Source organism: Neodiprion virginianus, chromosome 4 (assembly GCF_021901495.1).
Source record: "Neodiprion virginianus isolate iyNeoVirg1 chromosome 4, iyNeoVirg1.1, whole genome shotgun sequence".
Lineage (NCBI taxonomy): Eukaryota > Metazoa > Arthropoda > Insecta > Hymenoptera > Diprionidae > Neodiprion > Neodiprion virginianus.
The window spans coordinates 22,326,758-22,350,487 of NC_060880.1; the positions used below are offsets into that span (position 1 = coordinate 22,326,758).

General features: G+C 34.4%; 2 protein-coding genes across 3 annotated transcripts; one reads left to right on the forward strand and one right to left on the reverse strand.

Annotated features, from left to right (window-relative positions):
- Nucleotides 1-69: 69 nt before the first annotated feature.
- Nucleotides 70-11,982, forward strand: LOC124302630 (probable peroxisomal acyl-coenzyme A oxidase 1). 2 transcript variants are annotated; one of them, XM_046758974.1, is made up of 11 exons: nt 72-385; nt 5,409-5,568; nt 5,875-6,043; nt 6,158-6,281; nt 7,036-7,155; nt 7,492-7,607; nt 8,390-8,559; nt 8,703-8,865; nt 9,498-9,841; nt 10,365-10,620; nt 11,157-11,982. In XM_046758974.1, exons 1-11 carry the CDS (start codon nt 268-270, stop codon nt 11,415-11,417), a joined length of 2,001 nt encoding a protein of 666 aa, XP_046614930.1. In that variant the 5' UTR covers nt 72-267; the 3' UTR covers nt 11,418-11,982. The 2 variants fall into 2 exon arrangements, with proteins under 2 accessions (XP_046614931.1, XP_046614930.1); XM_046758975.1 differs by lacking the exon at nt 10,365-10,620 and having other exon boundaries at nt 70-385; nt 11,157-11,310.
- LOC124302641 (succinate--CoA ligase [ADP-forming] subunit beta, mitochondrial-like) lies at nt 11,794-22,693 on the reverse strand. The gene is made up of 7 exons (XM_046759002.1): nt 22,446-22,693; nt 18,474-18,733; nt 17,461-17,623; nt 16,732-16,996; nt 15,541-15,845; nt 15,211-15,330; nt 11,794-14,766 (listed from the first exon to the last, which is right to left on the reverse strand). Exons 1-7 carry the CDS (start codon nt 22,509-22,511, stop codon nt 14,596-14,598), a joined length of 1,350 nt encoding a protein of 449 aa, XP_046614958.1. The 5' UTR covers nt 22,512-22,693; the 3' UTR covers nt 11,794-14,595.
- Between the last annotated feature and the right edge of the window lie 1,037 nt (nt 22,694-23,730).

Genomic DNA, 23,730 nt, shown 5'->3' on the forward strand with positions numbered 1-23,730 from the left:
GATGGAGATAAAAGATGGCTCTGCACGTTGGCACGGTTAAAATAAGAAAGCGTGTTACAGAATATGCAACTGACGTCTGTCAGCAGAAGTTCAATTCCTCTAGTACAGAGTAGATCGTGAAGCACGGACACGGAACGCGCTTTCATGAAAAGTTAAAGATTTTTTATCCGCAAGAAGACTGCGTGGTAATAAGTATTTCAAGTTCAGGTAGTTAACGCTTGATGCCAGAAGTTTTTAAAGTTCTATAAAATTAATTGCAAATTAAGAATGACAACGGTAAACAAAGATTTGCAAAAAGAACGAGAAAGGTGTACATTCGATCCTTTGGAATTAACACATTTACTTGATGGTGGTGTAGAGAAAACTGCTATTCGGCGAGAGAGAGGTACGTAAACAAGTTTTATCCTCGTTCATATCTCGTAATTTATCTATAACGTTATAACTTCCAGCTTACGGTAATTTTACGTATTCGATCATTTGAGCCTGGCTCGCTTGCTTTAGGTTTTTTTTATTATTATTATTTCTTTACTTTTTATGCCCATAGAGCTTATTAAGGCCACATTATACGGGGCATAGTCCATCCCGCGCCCGTTAAAGATAACGTGTCAAGTTGCACATGCGTAAATTTGCCAACGACATCGTAAATGTTATTCGGATGCGTGTGTTATTGGGTACTTCTTATTCATATTCCCACTTTTCCATTGCGTGCGCGTTTTAGTATTGCGCAAAGTGTGTTATGCGAACGTGAGATAAATTAAATTCCATCTGCGTCCAGCGAAGAATTTTTTTCGTTTTTTTATTTGTACGGGACGCTAACAAATGGCAAAGAATGTAGGATGTTTCAGGTAAAATTGCATATAAGGAAGCAACGCAAAACATATATAGTACGTTTGCATATCCGTATCGAAATAGTCACTGAACTAAATCCAGTCAACGCCTTGTATAAGAATCTGATAAATGAGCATTGCAGATACGTATGAACGAATCGCGCGAACTTTTTTCATTCTTAGAGGATCAATTACACCCAACTTTTTGATGTCATAACCTCAAGCTCCATGTCATTGTAGATATAATAATTAGAACTGATTTTGAAGAGGTGTTATCGGAGCTGTTACCGACGTTGAAGTTAGTTAGGTTAATGTAATGAGACAGTGAAAAGGAAATCACTATTTTAGAATTCTTTAATCACTGCAGGAATTAACTTTGCAGATAATTTCAGATAACCCTAACGTTGTGAAATAACGATTTTTCTTAAGTATGCATTGTTACAATAAAATTACTAGTTATCATAGCTGTTATCCACTGCTTCGGTGTTCCATTATATATGTATGTACATATGATACAGTGATGTATTCCGCCTGACTTGTTTTGACTACATATCGTGATACGTGCATTGACCAGCAGATAGGCCACCTGGCCAGAATTGACAGCCTTACTTGTCATAGCACAAGGGGCCTTTTACAATGTGAGATAAAATTAGATTCCCTTAACGTGGAAACACACGCAAAACCGTTATCCGTTGGTGGATCACCTACAGTCCGTAACGTTCACTCGCCCCAGGCACCAATCAATCAGGCACACGTGTGAGTAAACTTTATGGCTTGTCGGTGATCCTGCAAACGGTACACGGTAACACGGCATTCCATGTGCTGCACCTTTTGGAATTCCTTTAAGGTGTATTCCGAAATATACTTCAAGTACTGCCGACCGTGACGCCAGGCAGTCAACTGCGAACTGCATTCCGTTTTTACTTTGAGTTGCCAGCCGCAGTATAATCGGAACGCTACACCGAGGACGCGGCCATCTCTCAATTATTGCACATGACTGCAAATGCCTCACGTCCCAGGCCGTAGTACTCACAGTCACAACGTCACAAATTTCATCTCTGTTCTTTATATGTAATTGTCAGTGCCTCTTATAGGAGCGCTTAGTCTATCTTTATAAGTCTATCGTCATGAAGACCGTGTAGTCGTGCCGACACGCCGCCATTAATTATCGATCAGAATACGGCGCGCTGTTTGAATCACGGTTGGGGTCAATTCTTCCATCATATTACAAGTGTGTATGTAATCTTAAGATTTAGTTTTCACATAAGCACGACGGGCAGCTAACGTCGTTTCAGCTGAAAATATTCTATAGGTTGTACTATTTTCGGTATTTTCGTACTGAACCAAAAACAAGTATGCAGAAATAATAAATCACTTCATATAAATTCTAAAATTTCGTGGCGTGTTCGTACGACTCTTATTAGAGGGACTATAGATAAAATTTCTGGGTAAAATAATGACTACGTCTTCACAGAGCACGATTAAATTGGAATTTGTGAAAGAATATTAACCAATTGCAACAGTGTTACACATCATATGGATCGAGACGATTGTAGCTGTATCCGTATAGACAATGACTGAGTTTCCTGATCTCTCGGCAGCAGTTGCGCATCCACTACCGTCTAACTTCTTATCGCTGCCTCATTCCATAAGATGATTAGAGTCGTGTAGCGCGAGAGAAACCTCATGGCGCATGTGCTGTGTAGAGTCATAATACAAAGCATTTGAAAAATCGCTATTTCGTAACTTTAAAATTACTAGCTTTGAAACCCTTATTTTGCTCGTGCGCTCGCTTACTCATTGTCAGTGTTTTACCAGATGACATAGGTACACAGTACCGCTTGTCCTGGAAGTCGAGTTTCACCAGGTAGCGTTCCTGAAGCGCAAAAACTCCGGAGCGCTTGTCCTGGAAGTCGAGTTTCACCAGGTAGCGGACCTGGAGCGCAGCAACTACGGAGCGCTGGTCCTGGTGCTCGAAATTCACGGAGCGCGATTTCCGTACGTCCTATCACCTAAGCGCTCATTTCCGCACTGAGGAATTCTGCTCACTGATTTTCGTTGTCATAGATTCTCGAGCTCTGACGTCAGGAGAGAAAAAAATTTCGGTTACGTCACTTTCTGGACATCCGGACATCCGAATTCGGTTTCGAACTTTAATATATCGATTTTTCAAGGTTCACAATTGTAAAATGATAGCAATACATGCTTCCTATTAGGTATCTTTACCGCGACGCAAAGCTTACTGCATTTAGGACAATTTCGAATTTGCGAAATAACAAGTTACTTAAAAACCGTTTCGTTACGGGAATTTCTGCCAAAGCTCAACCAGTGTATTTAATTTGCAACCAACTTCGAATCTACTATGGAGGATTCGAGTTTTGAGAATCTTTTGAACGGAATAAATTTTCTTCCAAACTGGAAAATCGAGTACAATAAAGTGTAATTTCTGGACTTTGACTACTTCGTCGAGTTACGTATTTGGATGACGTAAAAAATAGTTGATAGATTTTAATGGAATTGTGCAAAAACTCAAGTATTTGATGGGGATGTGGCGCAACTTTTTCCAATAGTTCTTAACTTCTGGTTATCAAACAGTGTTCGCACAAACTTAAAAAAAAAAGTTGATAATTATTACAATTTAAGGCGAATTTTCATAGAATTCCGTACACCATAAGGCCTCTTTCGTTTTCATTTTCTACTAATTGTTCTTTTCTTGCACTTATTCTTGAAATATGCACTAATATAGTGGAAATAAATTCATGGGAGTTCATTCTCACATTTAGTTTCATTAATGTGTGAATAAAATCGACTCCTAATATAAGCGCAAACATTGAATACACAAACCAAGCAATTCATGTCTTTTGAAGGCTACGAATGAAATTATGCGGTCGTGCGTGTTACAAAAAGGTGGACTTTTTATTTTATCCGACTAGTTCACAAATGGACTGCCAATGACAGGGTACCTTTTTATGTAAAAAAAAAACATCGCTTTGATTTTTTAAGTCCTGGACAGTACTCAAGTAGTTCTATAATTCTGTGCTAATGCAAGCAATAAAGAAAATAGCATCCTATTTTTGCAAAATCGCTAATTTCTTACAGATTCTGAAAAGATTCAGACGAGTTCTAGAGTCCCTGATCTGAGACGAATTTATATACTGTTGCACGAGATATTGAACAATCCTATTGCCGCACATTGCTTATCTATGACGAAAGCTAATTTGATAGAAGGTATCATGCCATCGATTTTTTTATTAATTCAAATCCCCACAATTTCAAAACTCTGAGGGTCAGCAGCGACCGATTAGCGGTAAATTTTGGTGCTTTTAACAATTCGCTGCGCTCAACCCTTCGTAGTTATTCTTCGTATGGCTATGCTATCTAAATGTGAAGTGGGCATAACCCTGGATCACATTTACGGGCAAAACCTCATGTTCACCAATGCATATAGACTCTGATAATGGTTATAATAAGCGAAATTTAACACGGTTGGTATAGATCATTGGCTACGTCATCATCTCCGTTGAGGTTTTACTCTCTTGCAACCTGAAAGACTGCAAAAAGATTACAAATATTATAAAGAGATTACAAAGATTAAAGGATAAAAGGATGACAAATATTAGTATATCAGTTTCACAATCGGGGATCAGATTAACTTATCTATAGTCATTCCGTATTCGATCATGATAAGAATAGGTCCGTAAGAATTCGAAGATTGTAAGTTTTGTAGTTCCGGAAATATTCCATTTATTATTGATTATATCTGCAAAGACTTTGCTATATTCTATAAGCTTAACCACCAAAAAATCAATCCCAAAAGGTGATGTTTTATGAAAGTGAAAAATAAAACTATGAACGGTCGAGAGAAATGTACTATTGTGCAGACTAACGATTACTGCAGCATGTCAATTATTCGAACGAGTTAATTTAATCACTGTCTCAAGCCCTGCACAAGGTGATTTTCGAGAGAATTTTCCGCTCAGACTTGTCTAGACTCGAAAGCTGTAATTAATTTTTCAAGATTGAAAATCCGTACATTGAAACAATCTTCTTTGTACTTCCAATAAATTGGCGTGAGTTATAAATTTTTAAAGAAGTCAGTGTTCAATAAATATTGTAAGCTTATAAAAATAATGTTGTCTACTCTCTGATGGAGAGGTATATGAGTAGATTTCCCGATAGATCCATTCTTTTTTTATAGTATGGTGTTTTTCGAGAATGTTGTAATACCAGCTTGAAGTGAAAATTTAAACAATTATTACAATTATAGTTGTAATATGCAACATTAAGGTGGACATTACCATGCCATACCATTGATTCTTAAACTTTCAAACAAGACCGTGGAACGGTTATTATTTTGGTAAACAAGGAAATGGTTAAAAACCTTCCGTGTGGGGTTGTGTAATTAATGGATTTGATATCTTTGTCATTGGCATCTTTCTGAGAGAGTCCGATTTTTTTTTTAAGCTTATGCTTTTGGTAGCTATATTAAATCATTGAAAATTTGTATGCATTTTTCTACATAAAAAATTTATCTCTTTGATAGCGGATACCTACAATTTAGTACATTATATGTGGTTTCAGAGGAATTCTTTTTAAGTGACCCCCAACTTCAGGACACCGTGCCTGCCGAATATAAGAGTCATAAAGAGAAGTATGAAGATGCTATTCGTAAAGGATGTAGGGTTCTCGAAAAAGTGCAGGAACTTCAAGAACAAGGGAAAGCAGATATGGATGTATTCTCGTAAGACAAACACAGATACTGTTTACACGATAAATGTATACTTATATATTTTCAACGCACCGATTATACGTTTGTATCATCTTGAAATAATGAAATTGTCTCGTGATCTATTGGAAAACATAATCATGCGACCTGAACAATCACTCATTTTTCGTCAGCTCAAGTACCACAAATGCCTGCAATGGCGTAATTTCCTCGGTAAAGAATTATTGAATTTATGAATTTGTAGCTGCAAGGCCCGCGTGTGGATTATTTTAATACACGAAAGTCTATCGTTTTATTGCAGTTTATACATTATACTTTCAGACAAGTACTCGGTGGCATGTTGGGATCAGCTATCTTAAAAGATGGGAATCCGTTGACTTTACACTACGTTATGTTTATTCCTGCACTTATGGGACAAGGCACCGTGGAACAACAAGGATATTGGATATCGAAAGCCTGGTCATGCAACATCATTGGAACATATGCACAGGTTAATGGAGACTTTCATTATAAGATTCGAAATCAAAAGGTTCCACTATACCAGACCCCAGGATTTAACCCCTACAAGTAAAAGATTAATAACCATATTAACAATGATTTACAGACCGAACTTGGTCACGGAACTTTTATTAGGGGTTTGGAAACGACAGCCACTTACGACTCTTCAACTCAAGAATTCGTTCTCAACAGCCCAACTTTGACTTCTTACAAATGGTGGCCCGGTGGATGTAAGTTGCGTCAAAAATAAAATTATAACATTTTCATTCCTCACATAAATTAGTTGAAAATACGAACACACATCAATTTTTTATAGATCCTGGATATCACATTGAACTCAACTCGCGCTTTAATTTAATCATTATTCTGAACTTTGTTGAACAATTCCTAAACCTTGCAGATTAGTGATGTTATAGTGATTAAAAACCGGTTAGCCAAGGTCCCAACTGGGTTTCGGTGTTGTAATCGTTCATATTATAATCCTTGAACTGAGCATAGATAAACTGTATTTACAATTACAGGTGTATAAATAGAAATGATGTTAAAAAGTTCGTTATTGAAAACTTAAAAAAAAAAATCAGCCTAGCCGCTAAAAAAATTAAGCAAATATATACTCCAAAGATGTTGTAACTTGTGATTTAATTTAAAAGATATGTTTCCCCTTGTTTTCGTCGGAAAAATATTTTACTATCACGTACCTCATTTCACGAGGTGACTGGTTGAAACTAAAACTCGTTAGTTACATAAGTATCAGTAATTCAAGTCTCTGACTGAAACGAAGTCCGCTTTTGCTCTCTCGAAACCATTAAAGGTTTGCAAGGCATTTTTAATCTTTCTATATGCTTTGTACTTTGCTACATATCTCTGTATGCTTTATTAGTTTGCTAAGGAAAAACTCTATAACAGAAGTATTTCGATCCTGCGGAAAGATTTATAACTGTTGAATACATGCGAAATATTTTATACCACCAAATATGCTTATAGTGGGTCAAACAGCCAATTATGCTGTGGTTGTGGCACAACTATACACCCAAGGGCAGTGCAAAGGTATCCATCCGTTTATCGTCCAACTCAGAGATGAAGATACTCATGAACCGTTACCTGGTAAGGTATTGAAAACCCTAAAAAGGAATTGCTTATTACTTACTTATAATTAACTACATATGAATTGAATCCAAGCAAAAGCTTTTACTTATTCATATAACGCACTCATGTGTATTTTCTAAATTATGGAAATTTTAATTGTAAAAACTTTAATTGAAGTGATATCAGCAAATTTATAAAATCATGATTGCATCCTTGTATAAGCTAAAAATTCTGGTATTCAAATCTACTCTTCAATTTTGCGATCGATTAATTTTTTTTTTCTCAAATTTTCAATGTAATTACGGTATAAACAACAAGCTTGAGTATGTAATGCACGATTTTTCCTACTTTTAGGCATTAAAATTGGAGAAATTGGCACGAAATTGGGTATGAACGCAACGAACAATGGATTTCTTGGTTTTGATCACGTTAGAATACCCAGAGAGCATATGTTGATGAAAAATTCACAGGTTCGTTTGAATTATTTATATCGGTTATGAATAACGTGTGTCATATTTAGAAGTATATCCAAGGTCATCCATGTTATATTAAAGGTGTTAATATACAAGCATGTGGCTAAAGAAGTAGCTAAATTTGGAAATTCATATCTCGAATAAGGAATTATTCAATTCGACTGGGATTTTTTTATTCAAAAGTATGTAGATCGAGCTTCATTGACACATTTTTCGACTAGAATAAATCAGCAGGAAGTATTGTTACTGACAATAACGGCAAACATTTCGTTCTGTGACACATGTTGTGGTGACCACGATATCTAATAACCGATATACTTCAACTTTGGATACACTAATTTTGGATGATTTATTCGATAGGATCCTCTTTATTACCAGCCCACTTTTAAAAATGATATATTGCTGTCAGTTAAATAAAAAAACTCGTCAATTTATGAAGAAAAATCGAGTTTCAACTTCATACAGTCGACATTACGTTAAAAAAAATTATCGCGGCAAAAATGATGAACTATCCGAGGATACTGCCTTCAAATTCGAATTAATTCGGTTGAGCCGTTTTCGGAATATCGTTAGCATCGCGAAACATATTACTGAGTGAAAGGATTGACGTTATTATTAGCGAAAAAATATCCCCCCCCCCCAATTGAACTGAATAATTGTTTGTCGAGCTATAAGTTCCCAAAATTCACGCAGTTTTCCATCCGTCAACCATCTCGATTCCATTGCACCTATGTAATTGAAATCCAAAGAACGTGTAATTGCATTAAATACATATTTAGGTGTTGGAAGATGGAACGTATATCAAAGCTCCAAGTGACAAGTTGACGTATGGTACAATGATGTTTGTACGTGTGGTGCTGATAAAAGATATTGCGAGATATTTATCGAAAGCGGTTACAATTGCAGTAAGATATAGCGCAATTAGACGACAGTGTCAAATTACATCGGAGTAAGTATTACTATGTTCCTTTAATTTTCATTTACAAATCCAGCGCCTGTTTCCTGTGTTAAACAACTGGTAGCAGACGATACAACTGGTCTTGAATGTGTCAGAATCAATTTAAGGGTTTGTAATTCCTCTTTTTATCGTAGCAAACCAGAGGTTCAAATAATCGATTATGTTACACAACAGTATAAACTGTTCCCTCAACTGGCTACATGTTTCGCATTGTCAATGTCCGCGGAATGGATTTGGGACATGTACAACAACGTCACTGCCGAATTAGACCAAGGCGAATTAGAAAGACTTCCTGAGGTATGTTCGCTGAGGTTTTTCAATTTTTTATCTGGTATTTAATGAAAAATAACACTTTTCTATGATTCTCTACGAAAATCTCTACGATTTTTATCGAATTTAGAACACCGTCAGAGCTTTTGAATAAAATTTTTTGTAAAATGCGTAGTTTTTCATAGATATAGGTATATCCCCTGGAATCGGAGGGACCAAGTTCATACGCTTATACATCCTTCAGGATAATTACGGGGTATTATTTAAATTTTTTGGGGTAATTGGTTTCTTATTTTGTTGCGGTTATTAATAGGTAATCACAATATTTTGTAATATTTCATCGGTGCGTATACGAAAAATCTTTAATAAACAACGATTTTCTACGATTTGCTATTTGTCCGGGTTTTTGTAAAATATCGTAAAAATCATTCTTACGAAGCACCTCGTATACCATAGAAATTTACCTCTGCATCACTTTCAGAACTGTCTGAAAAGCTAAAAGAAAAAAAATATAAAGCATGTTGTTCAACGTCCATGATTATCTGATTACGACTAATATATTACGAATAATTCTGTAGTTTAACATGATAAAATTATGCTAGACAAATATTCAACTTCTCATTGGTTGTAAATATGTATTCATAATAAATGTATTTCAGTTACATGCATTAGCATGCTGTTTGAAAGCAGTTGCATCCTCAGATGCAGCAGGAGGAATCGAAGTAGTGCGATTATCTTGCGGTGGCCATGGTTATATGAGTGCAAGTAATTTGCCAGCCATCTACGGCTTGGTTACAGCTGCATGTACATATGAGGGTGAAAATACTGTATTATTCCTTCAAACGGCTAGATATTTGGTCAAAGCTTGGAGGCAAGCAATCAGTGGTCAAGATTTACCACCAACTGTAAAATACTTGACGCAACTTTCTCGTGGTATCAAGCAAAGGCCTTGGAAGAATACGCTTACGTGTATCATAAGGGCTCATCAATCGGTTGCAGCTGGGTAAATATAAATATAATACTTTAAATAACATAAATATAATACGTTCACGATAAAATTTTACCTATTTTCACCATTCTTCAAGGTTTATATTTTTCCGAGTAAAAACTAAGAACATAATCTGCAAGTAGTCACCGGTGTCAAAATGACATACTAACTCAGATAGCTGAAACAAAAAACTACAATACGATTCTGTGCGAATTTTCACGTCTTAATTGCGTTTTTTGCACTTTCTATCCGACTTTATCCGAAATTTTACACAGGGTTCTTCTCCAAATAAATCATAGATTTCAATCCAGAAATTAAATAAAAAATTGTTAACTAATTGTCGGTTGTTGACAGTGACAATTCTGTAACTCTGCCATTAGTCATCGACGGTGTGTACTTATGAGTACCCGACAATTTGGTCAGTGAAAATGTGATTTCCTACACACAAAGCCACCTCAAGAACGCTTATTCACAAGTTTTAAACAATTACGAAGTAGCCTTTTCGGACATCAATTAATTACAGCATCTTGATTCCCAGAAAAATTCGGCTCGCAACGGAAAATATGGACAGGCGAATACGCAGCGGTTTATCGCAGGAAGAAAGTTGGAACCAAACGAGTATTGAACTGGTACAGGCAGCAGAATCCCATTGTCGACTGTTTATCGTCGAACGATTTATTACAGCCGTACGAAATTTGACCAGGATTTCTAAACAATTGCATACAGTATTAACACAACTGTGTGAACTTTACGCTGTCTACTGGGTATTGCAACGGGTGGGCGACTTTATTCGGGTATGAAAATTAAATTATCTGAAGTATGAGAATTAGGTATGACAATAATAGCGAAAATAAATTAGGTAACAAAAATATTTCCTGTTTCGCGTTCCCGTAAAGTTATCGTCGTATCTACTAATCGTATTCTGTAGATGCTATCTGGATAAATAAACGAGGATTATTTAGAATTTTTAGTGTTTAGAATCTGAAAGTCATTAATGATATTGCAATAAAACCGTCAAAGCTAAGTTTGATCAAAGAGTCATTGACCGAAGAATCAGTCAACGGAAGAATACAACACTCGTAAATTTTATCCCAATTGCAGTAATATAAATTTTTCATGCATTAATTAACATGAAATTTTCAAAAAGTGAATCGAATATCATTTGTTCCAGTAATATGACGATTTGATCATTTGTTCCAGCTTCAATGAGGTCAAATTGATCAGAGAAAGTAATGAAAAAAATTGAAATAGTCTATAAATATAGATAGCCATCATTTTCTTTTGTGTGTTGGAGCCTTCTTTAAGAACGAAAATTTTTTACTGTCCACAGTTTTCATGTCTAAATGTCGAAGATGTTCCCGTACTCCAGTCTCACCTGGAAGAACTATTGTCTCAAATTCGTCCAAATGCTGTTGGAATAGTCGATGGGTTTGATATTAGAGATGAAGTCTTGGGGTCAGCCCTTGGAGCATACGATGGAAATGTGTACGAACGTCTGTATGCCGAGGCGATGAAAAGTCCACTAAATCAAGAGAGTGTTAACAAATCGTTTCAGTTGTATCTCAAGCCTTTCCTGAAAAGCAATTTATAACAAAGGAAGAAATGTGAAAATATCAAGATGCACTTGAGCAGCCGAGCTACGATCAACTGATCATTACTGATGTAAACGAGTTGATGATAATTAATCCACGCAGGACTCGAATACATCAGTCGTATGATTTCTATACAAATCACAAAGATCCTGCACAATATACGTGGGTACTACATTGATCTGAAGAAGATAAATCTCTACGAATTCACAAGCCATGACAGCCGGTACTTTATACTGAAAATACATATCATTTATGCCGACAACATTGCAAGATTTTTATGCTGCCACTTTATAATATGATTAACGAAATGTCTGACCTACATTCTTTTGCAATCATATTCCAGTTTTACTAACCATTTCCTTTTTTTCAAGTTCATCAAGTGAAATTTCTTCATTATTTTACTACTATTTACTACTATATTTGACAAAAAAGGACCTCAAGTCGAAACAGAAGTCAGGTAAAGAAAGAGTGAGAAGTATCTTATTCAGAGATATTTTAGGTTCAAACAGTAACGTACTTTAGCTTGATTGTATCAGCAACTAGCTTGTGCATTGAGTAGGTTGGGTAAATGGAAACTTGAAAAATAAAATAAACGTTTGGAGTGAATGTTTACGATGATCTTTGTGGACCACGTTGTGATTTGTATTTATGTATTAAATGTAAATATACTCATTGTTGGAACTAGGAAATGTTGAATTTATACGATGTTATTGCAAATTATTTGTACAATACATAATGAATATATGATACATATTATGTTCTTAGTTTTCTTTCTTTTTTTTTGCAGTAATATGGGATTTGAAACAATTAAAATAGAACCCGATAGCTGTGTTACATCACGATTTAAGCTGAGATTAGTAATATCACGAGTAAGTCGGTTTTAATCGTACGACTGTGAAGTAAACACAAACACCAAATCGATATACACATATGCAATTAAACAGACCCTCCCGTAGGACGCAAATATTTCAGAGCCTAGGGGCGCCCGAATTATAAATCGACCCTGAGATGGTAGCTGAAAATTAGCCATAAGTTGAAGTAGGTCAACATTAAGTCCACGAACTTCCTTTGTACTGTCAAATGACGAAACAACGCAATTAAACTTCGTATAATTATCATGATTCTGTGGCCTGTGTTTGATCAACTAGTTATTCCTATAAACAATAAATTGATGATTATTCAAAGGCATTGTACTTGGTAAAATATAGCACAAGACTCAAAATAAAAAACAAAAAAACTCGATTTATCGAATACTTAAATTCATAAGTAATCTTAGTATTATTGTATTGTATTCCTCATGTTGCAATAATTGGAACATCTATCCTGTAGTAAAAATTCAAATTTCTCGTATTTTTGAGTACCATAGGTGAACTTTGTTCGAGTTTTGTGTTAAACTAGAAAATTCTTGTTCGTACACGCAAAACTATGCTCCAATCGTTCGTGATGGCTATGCTGAAGGGCTCACCAATAAAATTTCTTGTACACATTAATTCTTTAATAGACAGCATTCACGGAAAAATACTCAAGTCCGTTACTCTACTTTACAGTTAATAGAAACAAGATCCAATAGCGTTGTCTGCATCAACAATTTATTTACTTTCATGTCAAGCCCCAATCGGGGAACCAACATTATCACAGGCAAAATAGAATATCTTTGTTCAACATTGTTATTTAAGGTTTAATCGATAAAATTGGTGCAAAAAAATGAAGGACTACAAAAATAGCGATAACCAACAATCTTGTACTCGCATCTTTCATTCAAGTACAAGGTGTGTAGCACAAGTTAACATTTTTTTTAGCTGGTAAAAGGAATGAATACAAATGAAAATTACGTAAAATAATTTATATAGCGTATATATAAATAAATATATGTGTATGCATATATACATATATATATATATATGCATATATTATGTGTGTATGTATATGTACATTACAATAATTAACAGGCGATACATGAAATATGTAATAACAATTTAGAATACAATAATTTTTCTGGTTGGCAGTAAAACACTTCCTAACTGTTGTCGTGGACGATGGAGATTTATTTGATTAGAACAATTAGAATAATTGTTTATATGAATTAAATCTCAATGTGCAACGGTCAGGAGAAACTGCTTTTTTATGTTTGTATTTAATGTGTACATAATACTGAAACCCGAAATTTTATGAGGAGGGACAGAGAAAATTGAATAATACATCATAATGTGGCCGACTTATTTTGCTTGGTTCGAGTTTATAACTTTTTTTTTCTCTAACTAATTATGAACTGTAGTAAATTGAATCATCCTAAATTGTTATGAGTTAACGTATTACAGATATTTTCATAAATTACTAATCTATTACTCAAATTCCAGTATAGTTTATCATCAACCAACTAAGTCCAAATATAATTTTCATTTTAGCATATTTCAGATAACATCAAAATGTCATAAAGGAAAAATTATGAAATAAACTTAAATAAATGATAAAATCAAATATCTTTATAGGAAATATTTTTGTTGCCAATTGTTTCAATTGCACACCTCGGATTTACATAATTCAAGTTAGTTTCTAAAACAAACAAATGAATACTTCGAAAATGGCACATCCTATTTCCCATGACATAAACTATGCACTTAGCACGAAAAAACTGATCAAATCGCGAATTATACATTGATGACTTCACTGTAGTACCTAATATTCCATTTCCGTCTGGTCGAAAAAATTATATTTAATACTAGACTTTTCTAGTTCTACGAGGGAACGGGAAAAATAAGCTTACCGCCTGGACAAAAATGAGTCAGTGTGCAGTCGTATAAGATTGGCATCATCACGAATTTTCAATAGAATTGAGGGTTTCCTTTCTTTTCACGATGAAAATACTAAAAATACGTAAAATAATAGGAAATATGCTGATATGTCCAATCCTTCTGCATACTTAGGAAGAATTTCAGATTTGCATACAGTCTTTCGTTCTTTCAGCAGCACCTCTCATTTCAAGGTATACGTGAATCCAAATACATCACCATCAAAATCAAGTTACGTATTCAAAATTTACCTTAATAAATGAATTGCAAAAAATATTTATCAAGTACAACGAAATATGGTTACCATCCTTGTATACCTTTTAGACAGGATAGTTGGACAAAAATTCAAGTTGGTTGATTCGAATTTGAGATACTATAGTGTATAGATTTATGAAATGGGTGGTATTTCGAAATTCACATTAAGATTGGCAGACTGTGCCAATTTCACTATAGTTGACAGTTTGACAGCGACACGAGCTGCTTCATCCAGATCATCAATTGGTACGATTTTCAATCCTGCATTAGCAATAAGAGCTTTTGCCTCATCAACATTGGTTCCCTGAAAATATACAATACATGGGTAAAGCGAGTGAGAATATGATTCAGACTAAAAATATGAAAACATTGAGATATTTTACGAATTTTTATGAGGTATTCATTTCGCATTATACAATAGCGAACAGTTATTATTGGAAAATACCTCTACGTGGGTATTACAGTATGAAAAAGGTTATATGATATCGATGGATGTTACGTGATAAGCAGGGGATCAGAGGAATGGGATAAACAGGACTTTTCTTCAATTAAAATGAAAACTGTCACGAGTTTGTATCTGGCCATGCAGCGGTATCCGCGAACCACCATAAATTTTCATGATGGCTGAAATTTATAGTGCTAAATTATTTTCTGGAATGAAAGGATTTTTTTAATGTAAGTAATAAAAATTTGTATGCGAAAATATTCAATAAAAATAATAAATCTGGTAGCTATATGTGAGATGTACCTGAAGTCTCACAACCACGGGAATTTTGAGGCTGAGCTCCTTGGTGGCTGCGATAATACCTTCAGCAATCACGTCACACCTCATAATTCCACCAAATATGTTGACCAGCAGTGCATGTACCTGTAAAAATATTGTATGCATTGAGAATGTAAGTGCAAATAATTTTTGGCTTGATTGAATGCTGAAAATGATTGTATTATGAATTACCTACTTTACAAATTTTCTACCAAACGAACAAGTTTTATGGGCAAAACTCAATAAATTTCAATCGATTCAGTGAGAAGTTATCAAATTTCAATGATTATATAAGTCACTCAATATGTTTCTTACACTTGGATCAGAAGTGATGATTTTGAAAGCTTCTTTAACGGCAGAAGCAGTAGCGCCACCTCCAACATCCAGGAAATTGGCAGGGTCACCTCCGTGAAGTTTAATTATATCCATAGTAGCCATGGCTAAACCAGCTCCGTTGACCATACATCCAATGTTACCATCCAAAGCAATGTAATTCAATTCGAACTTTGCTGCTTCAACTTCCCTTTTGTCCTCTTGAGACCAATCTCGTAAAGCGAATAGATCCTTCTGTCTAAATTCTGCATTGTCGTCAAATCTACATTTACAGTCTAAAGCATAGTCTAAAACAAAAAAAAAAATGTTGTTCATGAATATGATCCTTCAAATTAAATTTGATATATTTTTTGTGTTTGTAACACTGGAAAATCTATTGTGTTCAGAAAAAATTTGATATGAATTTAGTTATCATTTAACCAGGCTCCGCCCAAACTTGGAGGACCTTTCTAATTTATTATTTTGTTTTCCAAGATATTATTTTCTTTTTCATTCTTTGCCAGGTCTTCGGATGCAATGTTATTCTTTGTACTTGGTATTAAGGCAACGAATTATTTATAGTAAAATATCAAATTTTTTAAGCGGGCCTTCGCCATGGGCTGAAAATTCAAGAGTCAATTTGATGCATCCACCCGACACTAAAAAATTTACTTCCCATGAACACAAAGGAATAACTAAAGTACCATTTTGGAAAAAAATCCCCAAATTATTTGGAAGCAAGCAATGGATCACTTATACTTTAAGCAGGTATACTTATAGCAGTACATGACTGAGAACATAAATCAATTTTCGGTATTTACATCTCTGCAATTAATCGTTTCGGGTTTATTTTTTATCGAAAGTAAGTAGATGAAGTTGCATTTACATATTTTCTTTCATCAGAATTGATTAATAGAAAGCATTGTTATTGGCAATGACATAAACCGTTTTGGGTGGTAAGATGTTTTACAGTGTCCGTGATTCAGATCTCAAAAACGGGTCTACCAATTTACTTCACAGAGCACAACTAAATAAGAATACTGAAACTACACCCATCGAGCTTTCAATCACACTTCGCTCAGCAAATGAAAACTCATATTTTCATAGATTTCATACTAGATACGTAGATACATAGATTACCAACTATAGGCTTCAAAGGAACAAGTGTAAAATAGAATCAAGATGCGAGCTTACATTGTCCATTAATGTCTTCAGCGAGAGGATTAACTTCAAGAAGTAAGGCATCCTTCTTCTGGAACATAGCGTATAGATCGATGATCATTTTAGAAATATAATCCTTAACATTGCCAAGGCCCATCTTTGTTGCAATGCGACCAGCTTGATCCGGAGTAATTCCTTTCTGGATGTCGATTGGCTCATACGTTATTGCCTCAGGATTGGTAGCAGCTACCTCTTCGATATTCACGCCTCCTTGGCTCGATGCAATTATTACTGGGCCCTGCACAAGATACTTTGCATTGTAATACAATTATCATGAAATTTTTTAGCTACTTAATTATCTATTGAGGTCAATTCCAGTGATTATATAAATCATTTACTGAAACTTCAAAGTGAAGTTTCCCTGATTTTTTCTGCAAGAATAAAACTCGGTGAAAATGTGAATAATAATAGAAAGTATTTTACATGGTCGACATTTAAATAACGAAAGTTTTAGATCAACCTCGATTATTCTGATAACTTTCTATTTTGTTATAAGTTACACAGTGTTAAAGAATATTCATATTCATTTTCAGTTAGGGCTAAAGATTCGAAGTGGAACAAAGTTAAGGTAGAAGAGAACACAAATCTCTGTATTTTTTAAGCTTTATGTCCTCACATCCGGGATTAAACTTGGTTCCTTGAATAACTTGAATTAGCTGTACGGGAATGAGGTATCAATCGAACTTTATAAAAATAACTTACACCAAATGATCGCTCCATCATAACAGCAAGATAAAACTCCTTGCGTGGAAACATCCGTTGCGTCACCATAACAGCATTGCATATCCTACCAGCTTCCCCAGTCTGCTTTGTTATCAACAATTTTCCCAGCATTTTTGAAGCTAGTTCTTTAGCCTCCTGAGGTCTGTAAATTGAAAATTGTAAAATTGATTACAATTTTGTAATATTTCTGATGATAAACAATGCATTGTAAATTTTTTAACAAAATAACGATTCGACAATGCATTTCGAAAGACTTTAATCAGTTATTACTAAATCACCACTAAACTTTTGGAGGGTAGAACACGAAGTCCAAAATTTGTAATCAATGTAATACCAGCAGATCTTAGACAATAAACATTTGGTTCAATCTAATATATAACGAAATAGAAAGCTACGTCACATACAAGATTTAAACACCAACATTCTGTTTGTGCAAAAGGCAATTTTCTATAAACTGAGATTGATTGGGTTAATTTTTCCATAATTTGAACTTGAAATTAAAGATAATTAACTTATTTTACAAAAGCCTCAGTAAATTAATTATGAGTCAACGTGAGAAAATAAATAGTTTGCTAAGAGCTGTACTCAGAACAATCGAATAAACTTTTTATTTTTGCGACTTCTTTATATCGTACTAGCTATATCTAGTAGAAGTAAATGTAATTTTTTTGTTTGGTATTGAATATTTTCTAGGTTCAAGTGCCCGATACCCATATATGATTTTCCTTTTCAATTTTGATACAATTTAATTTAATTTATAAGTTGTGATCAACTTGGGAGATGATACAATCTGTTGATGATAAATTAACTTTGATACGTTTTTTTGTTAAGAACATACAAAACGGCATCAAGAAAATATACTTGAATGTCAACATTTTTCATGATGAATATTACAATCATCGGTATTTCAGTCAATTCTGTGCCAGGAAGCACAGTTGCAACGTATGTGATCTAGAAGCAATACTGGTTACTACCTTCCTCAAGTAACTTACGTTTCACACATTTTGACACCACCAATATTCGTGCCCTTGAAGTGTCCCTTTCCTCGCCCACCGGCAAGAACTTGAGCCTTCAATACTATGTCTTTTGTATTGAGATCAGCGGCAAACTTGGCAGCTTCATCAGGGGTTTTCGCCACACCAAACTTTGGCGTAGGAATCCCTGCCTCGGAGAGTAAGGTATAGCTGATGTGTTCATGAACATTCAAGTTTCGAACTGGCTGCTTTGCCAATCCAATTGTGCCCACCAAGATCTAAATGAAAATTTCACATGAGGTTTAAGGATTTGATAGGAATCGATCACCAACTTACTTGTGTACTTGATATTTCAAGTAAAAACTAGGCGGTAATTATATTATGCAGTTAAGCGAGGTCACTCTATATTATGTTGCATTTCTTGGTGCAACTAAATACTTTGAGGATACTGTCCAGGTTTTACCCTGTTAGCCAAACAGATAATTTGTATTTACCTTTTTGTTAGTTTAAATTTTAGGATAATGCAATTTCGTGGTATTATTTTGAAGGTGAAAATGAGGTGAAATCACTGTTATGATTTCGATCAAATTTACAAATATAATTTAAAAATTTCGAAAAAAAAAACCGACGCACTCTGGTATTTTTTATCTGATTGTAACGTTTTTGAGATTTTTGAAACAGTATTTTATCCTTTCCTAGCATTTAGTTCATACAGTGTGGCCATTTCATCCTTAAGCAGCCACAATTAACAGACGTTTTTTTGTTGCAGTGTGCGCACTTTGCTTTTTCTTTACCAGTTGCTACAATGCAGATAGTATAACGCTATCTTAGGCTACAAGTTTAGTGGCAAGCATCTTCCATGCGGTTCAGTTGAGTATGGAATACAAAAGAATCTGTGTTTTTCAATACAGGTATGACTTGAAATTTTAACTAAGCAACATCCTTGAAAACAAACCTTTGTGCTGATTTTGATAATATGCAAAAAAAAAAAAATAAAAAATAATTTAAAGTCAATAAAGTCAATAAAACATGAAATAACATATTTCTCCAGTTGTCATTTCATTAACTCTGACGATGGCAAAAATTATTGTGGTACCAGTTATATGAATAAAAAACAAAAAGAACTTGAAAAAAAAAATAGATATTGCAAGTCTAATTGTAAACTAAAGTACTAGACATCTTAAGAATTAAATTGTCATATACATCAATCCAACTTTTTCATTATATTGACAGAAAATTGATAGCAGCCGTATCACAGATTCTTTGTTAAACAAATTTGTAACTGACTGCAGAAGCATGAGGTTTACAATCAGAGGTCAATATTTTATGAGATTATTATTTCTACGATCATTATAAATATTAGTTTAGTGGCAATAATAAAACTGTTTTGAGTTTTAGTACAGTCGTGAAATTGAGCTTGTGTGACAATCTTAGATAGTATCTAATTTTGTAAGAAAATTTTGCACGACCATATGTAAGTCTTCCATCAGTTCTCAGGTACATATGCCCCTTGAAATCGCATCAACAGTATTTTCTTATCTGTGCTCACATTAGCAAACACAAATTTTTATGCCCGTTACACATTTACGTATGTACAAAATTATGAAACAAGTTGCTGATATTACTGGATCTAATTCATTTCTAATACGTTTTTAAACCATATAGTACCAAATTTCACATTTCTATTCAGATAGATATCAGAATAGAAACGGAAAGTGAAAACAGGATCGCGACAGAAATCACAGGATAAAATTTCATGAGAGTTCTAAGATCTCCAATACCTACAATGTATCATGCTTCAGAAATGGAAATGTAAATGCTGTTCAAGGTAAATTGTAGAGAGTAATAAGATAAAATTGAGCAGATGTCATATCAAAGTGAAAATCGAGAAATTAATTGTTTTATCTCAAACAAATCAGTATTTAATTTACTGCCAACTATCATTAATAGAACGAATAATTTTGATAGACAAAACAAAAATATCTTTCCAATATTTCCCCGAGATTTATGAAGATTTAAGAAATTTTCCTGAGATTTCCTTGATGTCTTTGATGACCCAGTTCTGTTGCTACCGTGAAAACGATTTTATCTGCAGTATATGGATTTAGCTTTTTTCCTAACGGCAACCCTGATGACAATTCAATGATATTGGATACATGGATATGGAGTTCAAAATCCTCACTTAGAGATTTCTCATTGATGAATAGGGTTTAATCCATCTGAGGAGACAACATTGCATTCCCGAATATTCGCAGTCTTCATAAAATCATCAAAGATGCACTAGTGACATTTTCGGTGCAAATGAAATGAAAACCATGAGAAACCGTACAAAATTCGAATATCATTTATTTATTTGCCAATGAATAGAGTACCAGTAATCATCACATTATTAGAAATATCTGATTTGTGAGTTACTGCAAAAATTACTGCACTTCTGTCAAAATCTATCTACTTTTACAAAAAAAAACTGACTGATCTATTCAGATACCACCAGAGTTCCATCAACATTGATGGCAGTACAATAACTCTGACATACACGCAGAGGCGTTATGACTCTGAGTACCTTTAGTCCAAATGAGATGCAAAGATGATGCAACTCTCGATGAAGCGTGTGTTAATCTTTCCCAAATGTTTTCTGAGTACCAAATATTCGAAATATTCCGCATTGATTTATTTGAGCCAAGAAATGCAATTTTTATTTTCCAAGACCAAATCTCTGTTGAAAGGTCCTTTGCATTTAGAAAACATTCGGTGTAATTTTGAAATTGTTCAAAATGATTTCATTCATTTTATCGACTTCTAATACTTATTGAATAAAGTGATGAAAAAAAGCCTGTTTGACACAAACACTTCGAAAGGAGATTTTAAAATATTTCAAGGTTGGAGAATATTCAAAAAGGCCTTTGACACTTAAAGGAAAAGGTTTTAGCAATCGAAATGAATTGATTGTTTAAATTATTTTGCACAGATAACAATTTAAAATACATTGCTTTGAAGATTATTGAAGAAATATTTTACAAAAATTTTAAATGTTAGCATTTTAGTTCTGGAACAATTATTCAAAACTGCATCCTAATAGGCATTATATTCTGTAACAAAGCGTTTGAAAAGTTTGATCTGCCAAAAATTTAATAAGAATATTTGTGGGAATATATCTCAACATATTGAGGAATATAATTGCTAGTTACCCATACTTCTAAATGAATATGACGGAAAAAATATTAACAATCAATAATACCACTAAACCTAAGTGCAAGTAGAAATGTTGAATGTTGATGTCTTGTTAGAATTGAGTGTTTCCTTGGAATTGTAAAAACGAGAAGTTTTTAATGCAGTTGATAGGAAAGGAAATGAAGTATTGCAAGTTGAATAGTTATTTTAAATTCAATAACTCAAAAAAAAATTGAAGATAAGGAATAGTTGCAATGTTCATTTGCGGAATTGTTGAGCTTGATTCATTGTAACATAGTCCGTGTAAGTACTTAAAATCAATTTGCTTATTATACAACAGTTATTGTTAGCGAGGTTAGCATTGAGCTTAAAAATAAGTTTCATGCTACGACCCAATAACAGTCGCTATTGTATGTAGATACAAATAAATGAATACTTCCCGCATTATAAATTATGAACTGAAGAACAGGGAACATCAATTAAATCCAAAATTGCATAAATTATGTTAACTTGTCGGTCGAATATAAATGATTAGATTTTAAATAGGACTTGGTGATACTGCGTAAATTAATTTGGTTTTTTTTTCGCAATCGAAATAAGGTTAGTGAAGTAAGTTACATTCGAGAGGAACCTTGGCTTCAAATCACTTGACCCTGGCGCCCAATTTAGCAGACTATAAATCTAATATGGTGATCGCCCCTGTAATCACTCACTGAAATTACGACGCGTCCAGATATTCCTTTAGCGAGAGAATATTAAAAACTGAAAGCTGGTTAATGCAGCGATAATATAGCGGCATAGATTTGTTTTAAAACTCACCTTAGACCCATTAAAACGGGAAAAATTCTCCACTATGGCAGCAGTGCGGGACAACATCGTAGCCATCTTACGTACTCTTCAGCTGAACGGCGATCAACTGCCAACCCGAGTCCCAAGTCCCAACTGCCAAACTAACTAACTATCAAGCACTATGCAAGCAGAAACATGGCCAAACAGTACGGCAAACGTCGTTCCCACGCATGGAATGCACAAAGTGTGGTACGGTACCCAATGACAGTAATTGTCAAGTTAGTGATGCATACATTTTTTCTTTACAGTACACACATCTTGTCACAAGATACCGCCACTAGACGTATGGGATTTCGATTCTCTTTGCGGCGCGTCGATTTAAAATGAGCTGCGAGTAGCCTAGGAATGTTTGTCGACATTTTTTTAGATCACAAATCCAGTAAGCATATCCTATTCAGATGGCACCATCGCAAATCATAGAAAGTGTAACTCATTCAAATTCAGATATTATAAAACGACAATTGTGCCAATTTGTGACAATTATGCCGTCGTACTTCCAAAACTTTAGGAAACAAGTTACCAGAAATCAGGCGGGTATAAAAAATTTCCATAGAAATTTTTCAATAATTTTCTACAATACAGATACAAAAGCGAAGATCGGCGTTAATTTCTTATTGTATTTCATCTTGTACAATGGGTCTTTTAGACGGATCACCCCTATCTCGAATGTAAAAAATTTTAACATCGATCTTTTTGTAATTTCAGTAGCCGGTTTTGAATTAGCTTCGTTTTTATGTTCTTTGTCGTTTGTCATGGGAGACGTGCTCATTTGATATGCAAATATCGTGTTTTATTGTAACAACTTGTATCGACTGCGAAAGGTCAGGCGGGGGAGAAAGATGCTGGAATTCCCAGTTTACAAATTACCGAAGGTATGTGCACCTTATTGACTTTAGTTAGGAAATAAAATTTATCAAAAAGAAAAATGTATTTACATGGAATTCACTATGACTAAACTAGAGAAATCCAAAGTATTAAGATTCAAATTATCGAAACATGAGTTTTATTGACAATGAGTTAAATTCACACAATAATGCGATTGTCATTCGGAAAACTACAATACGATATGTTAGTACCAGTGAAATAAGTTCTCTTATGTTCGTTTCCACACCACAGCAAGCGGTAGAGCACACGGCGCGTTTTTTTTTACGTGGTATCCCCAGTAGGCCTACTCCACGGAGAATAATAGCAAGATCGATCTTACGTTCTTCGAAAAATTGCAGATGACTTTTTGCACATGTTAATTATTGTAAAT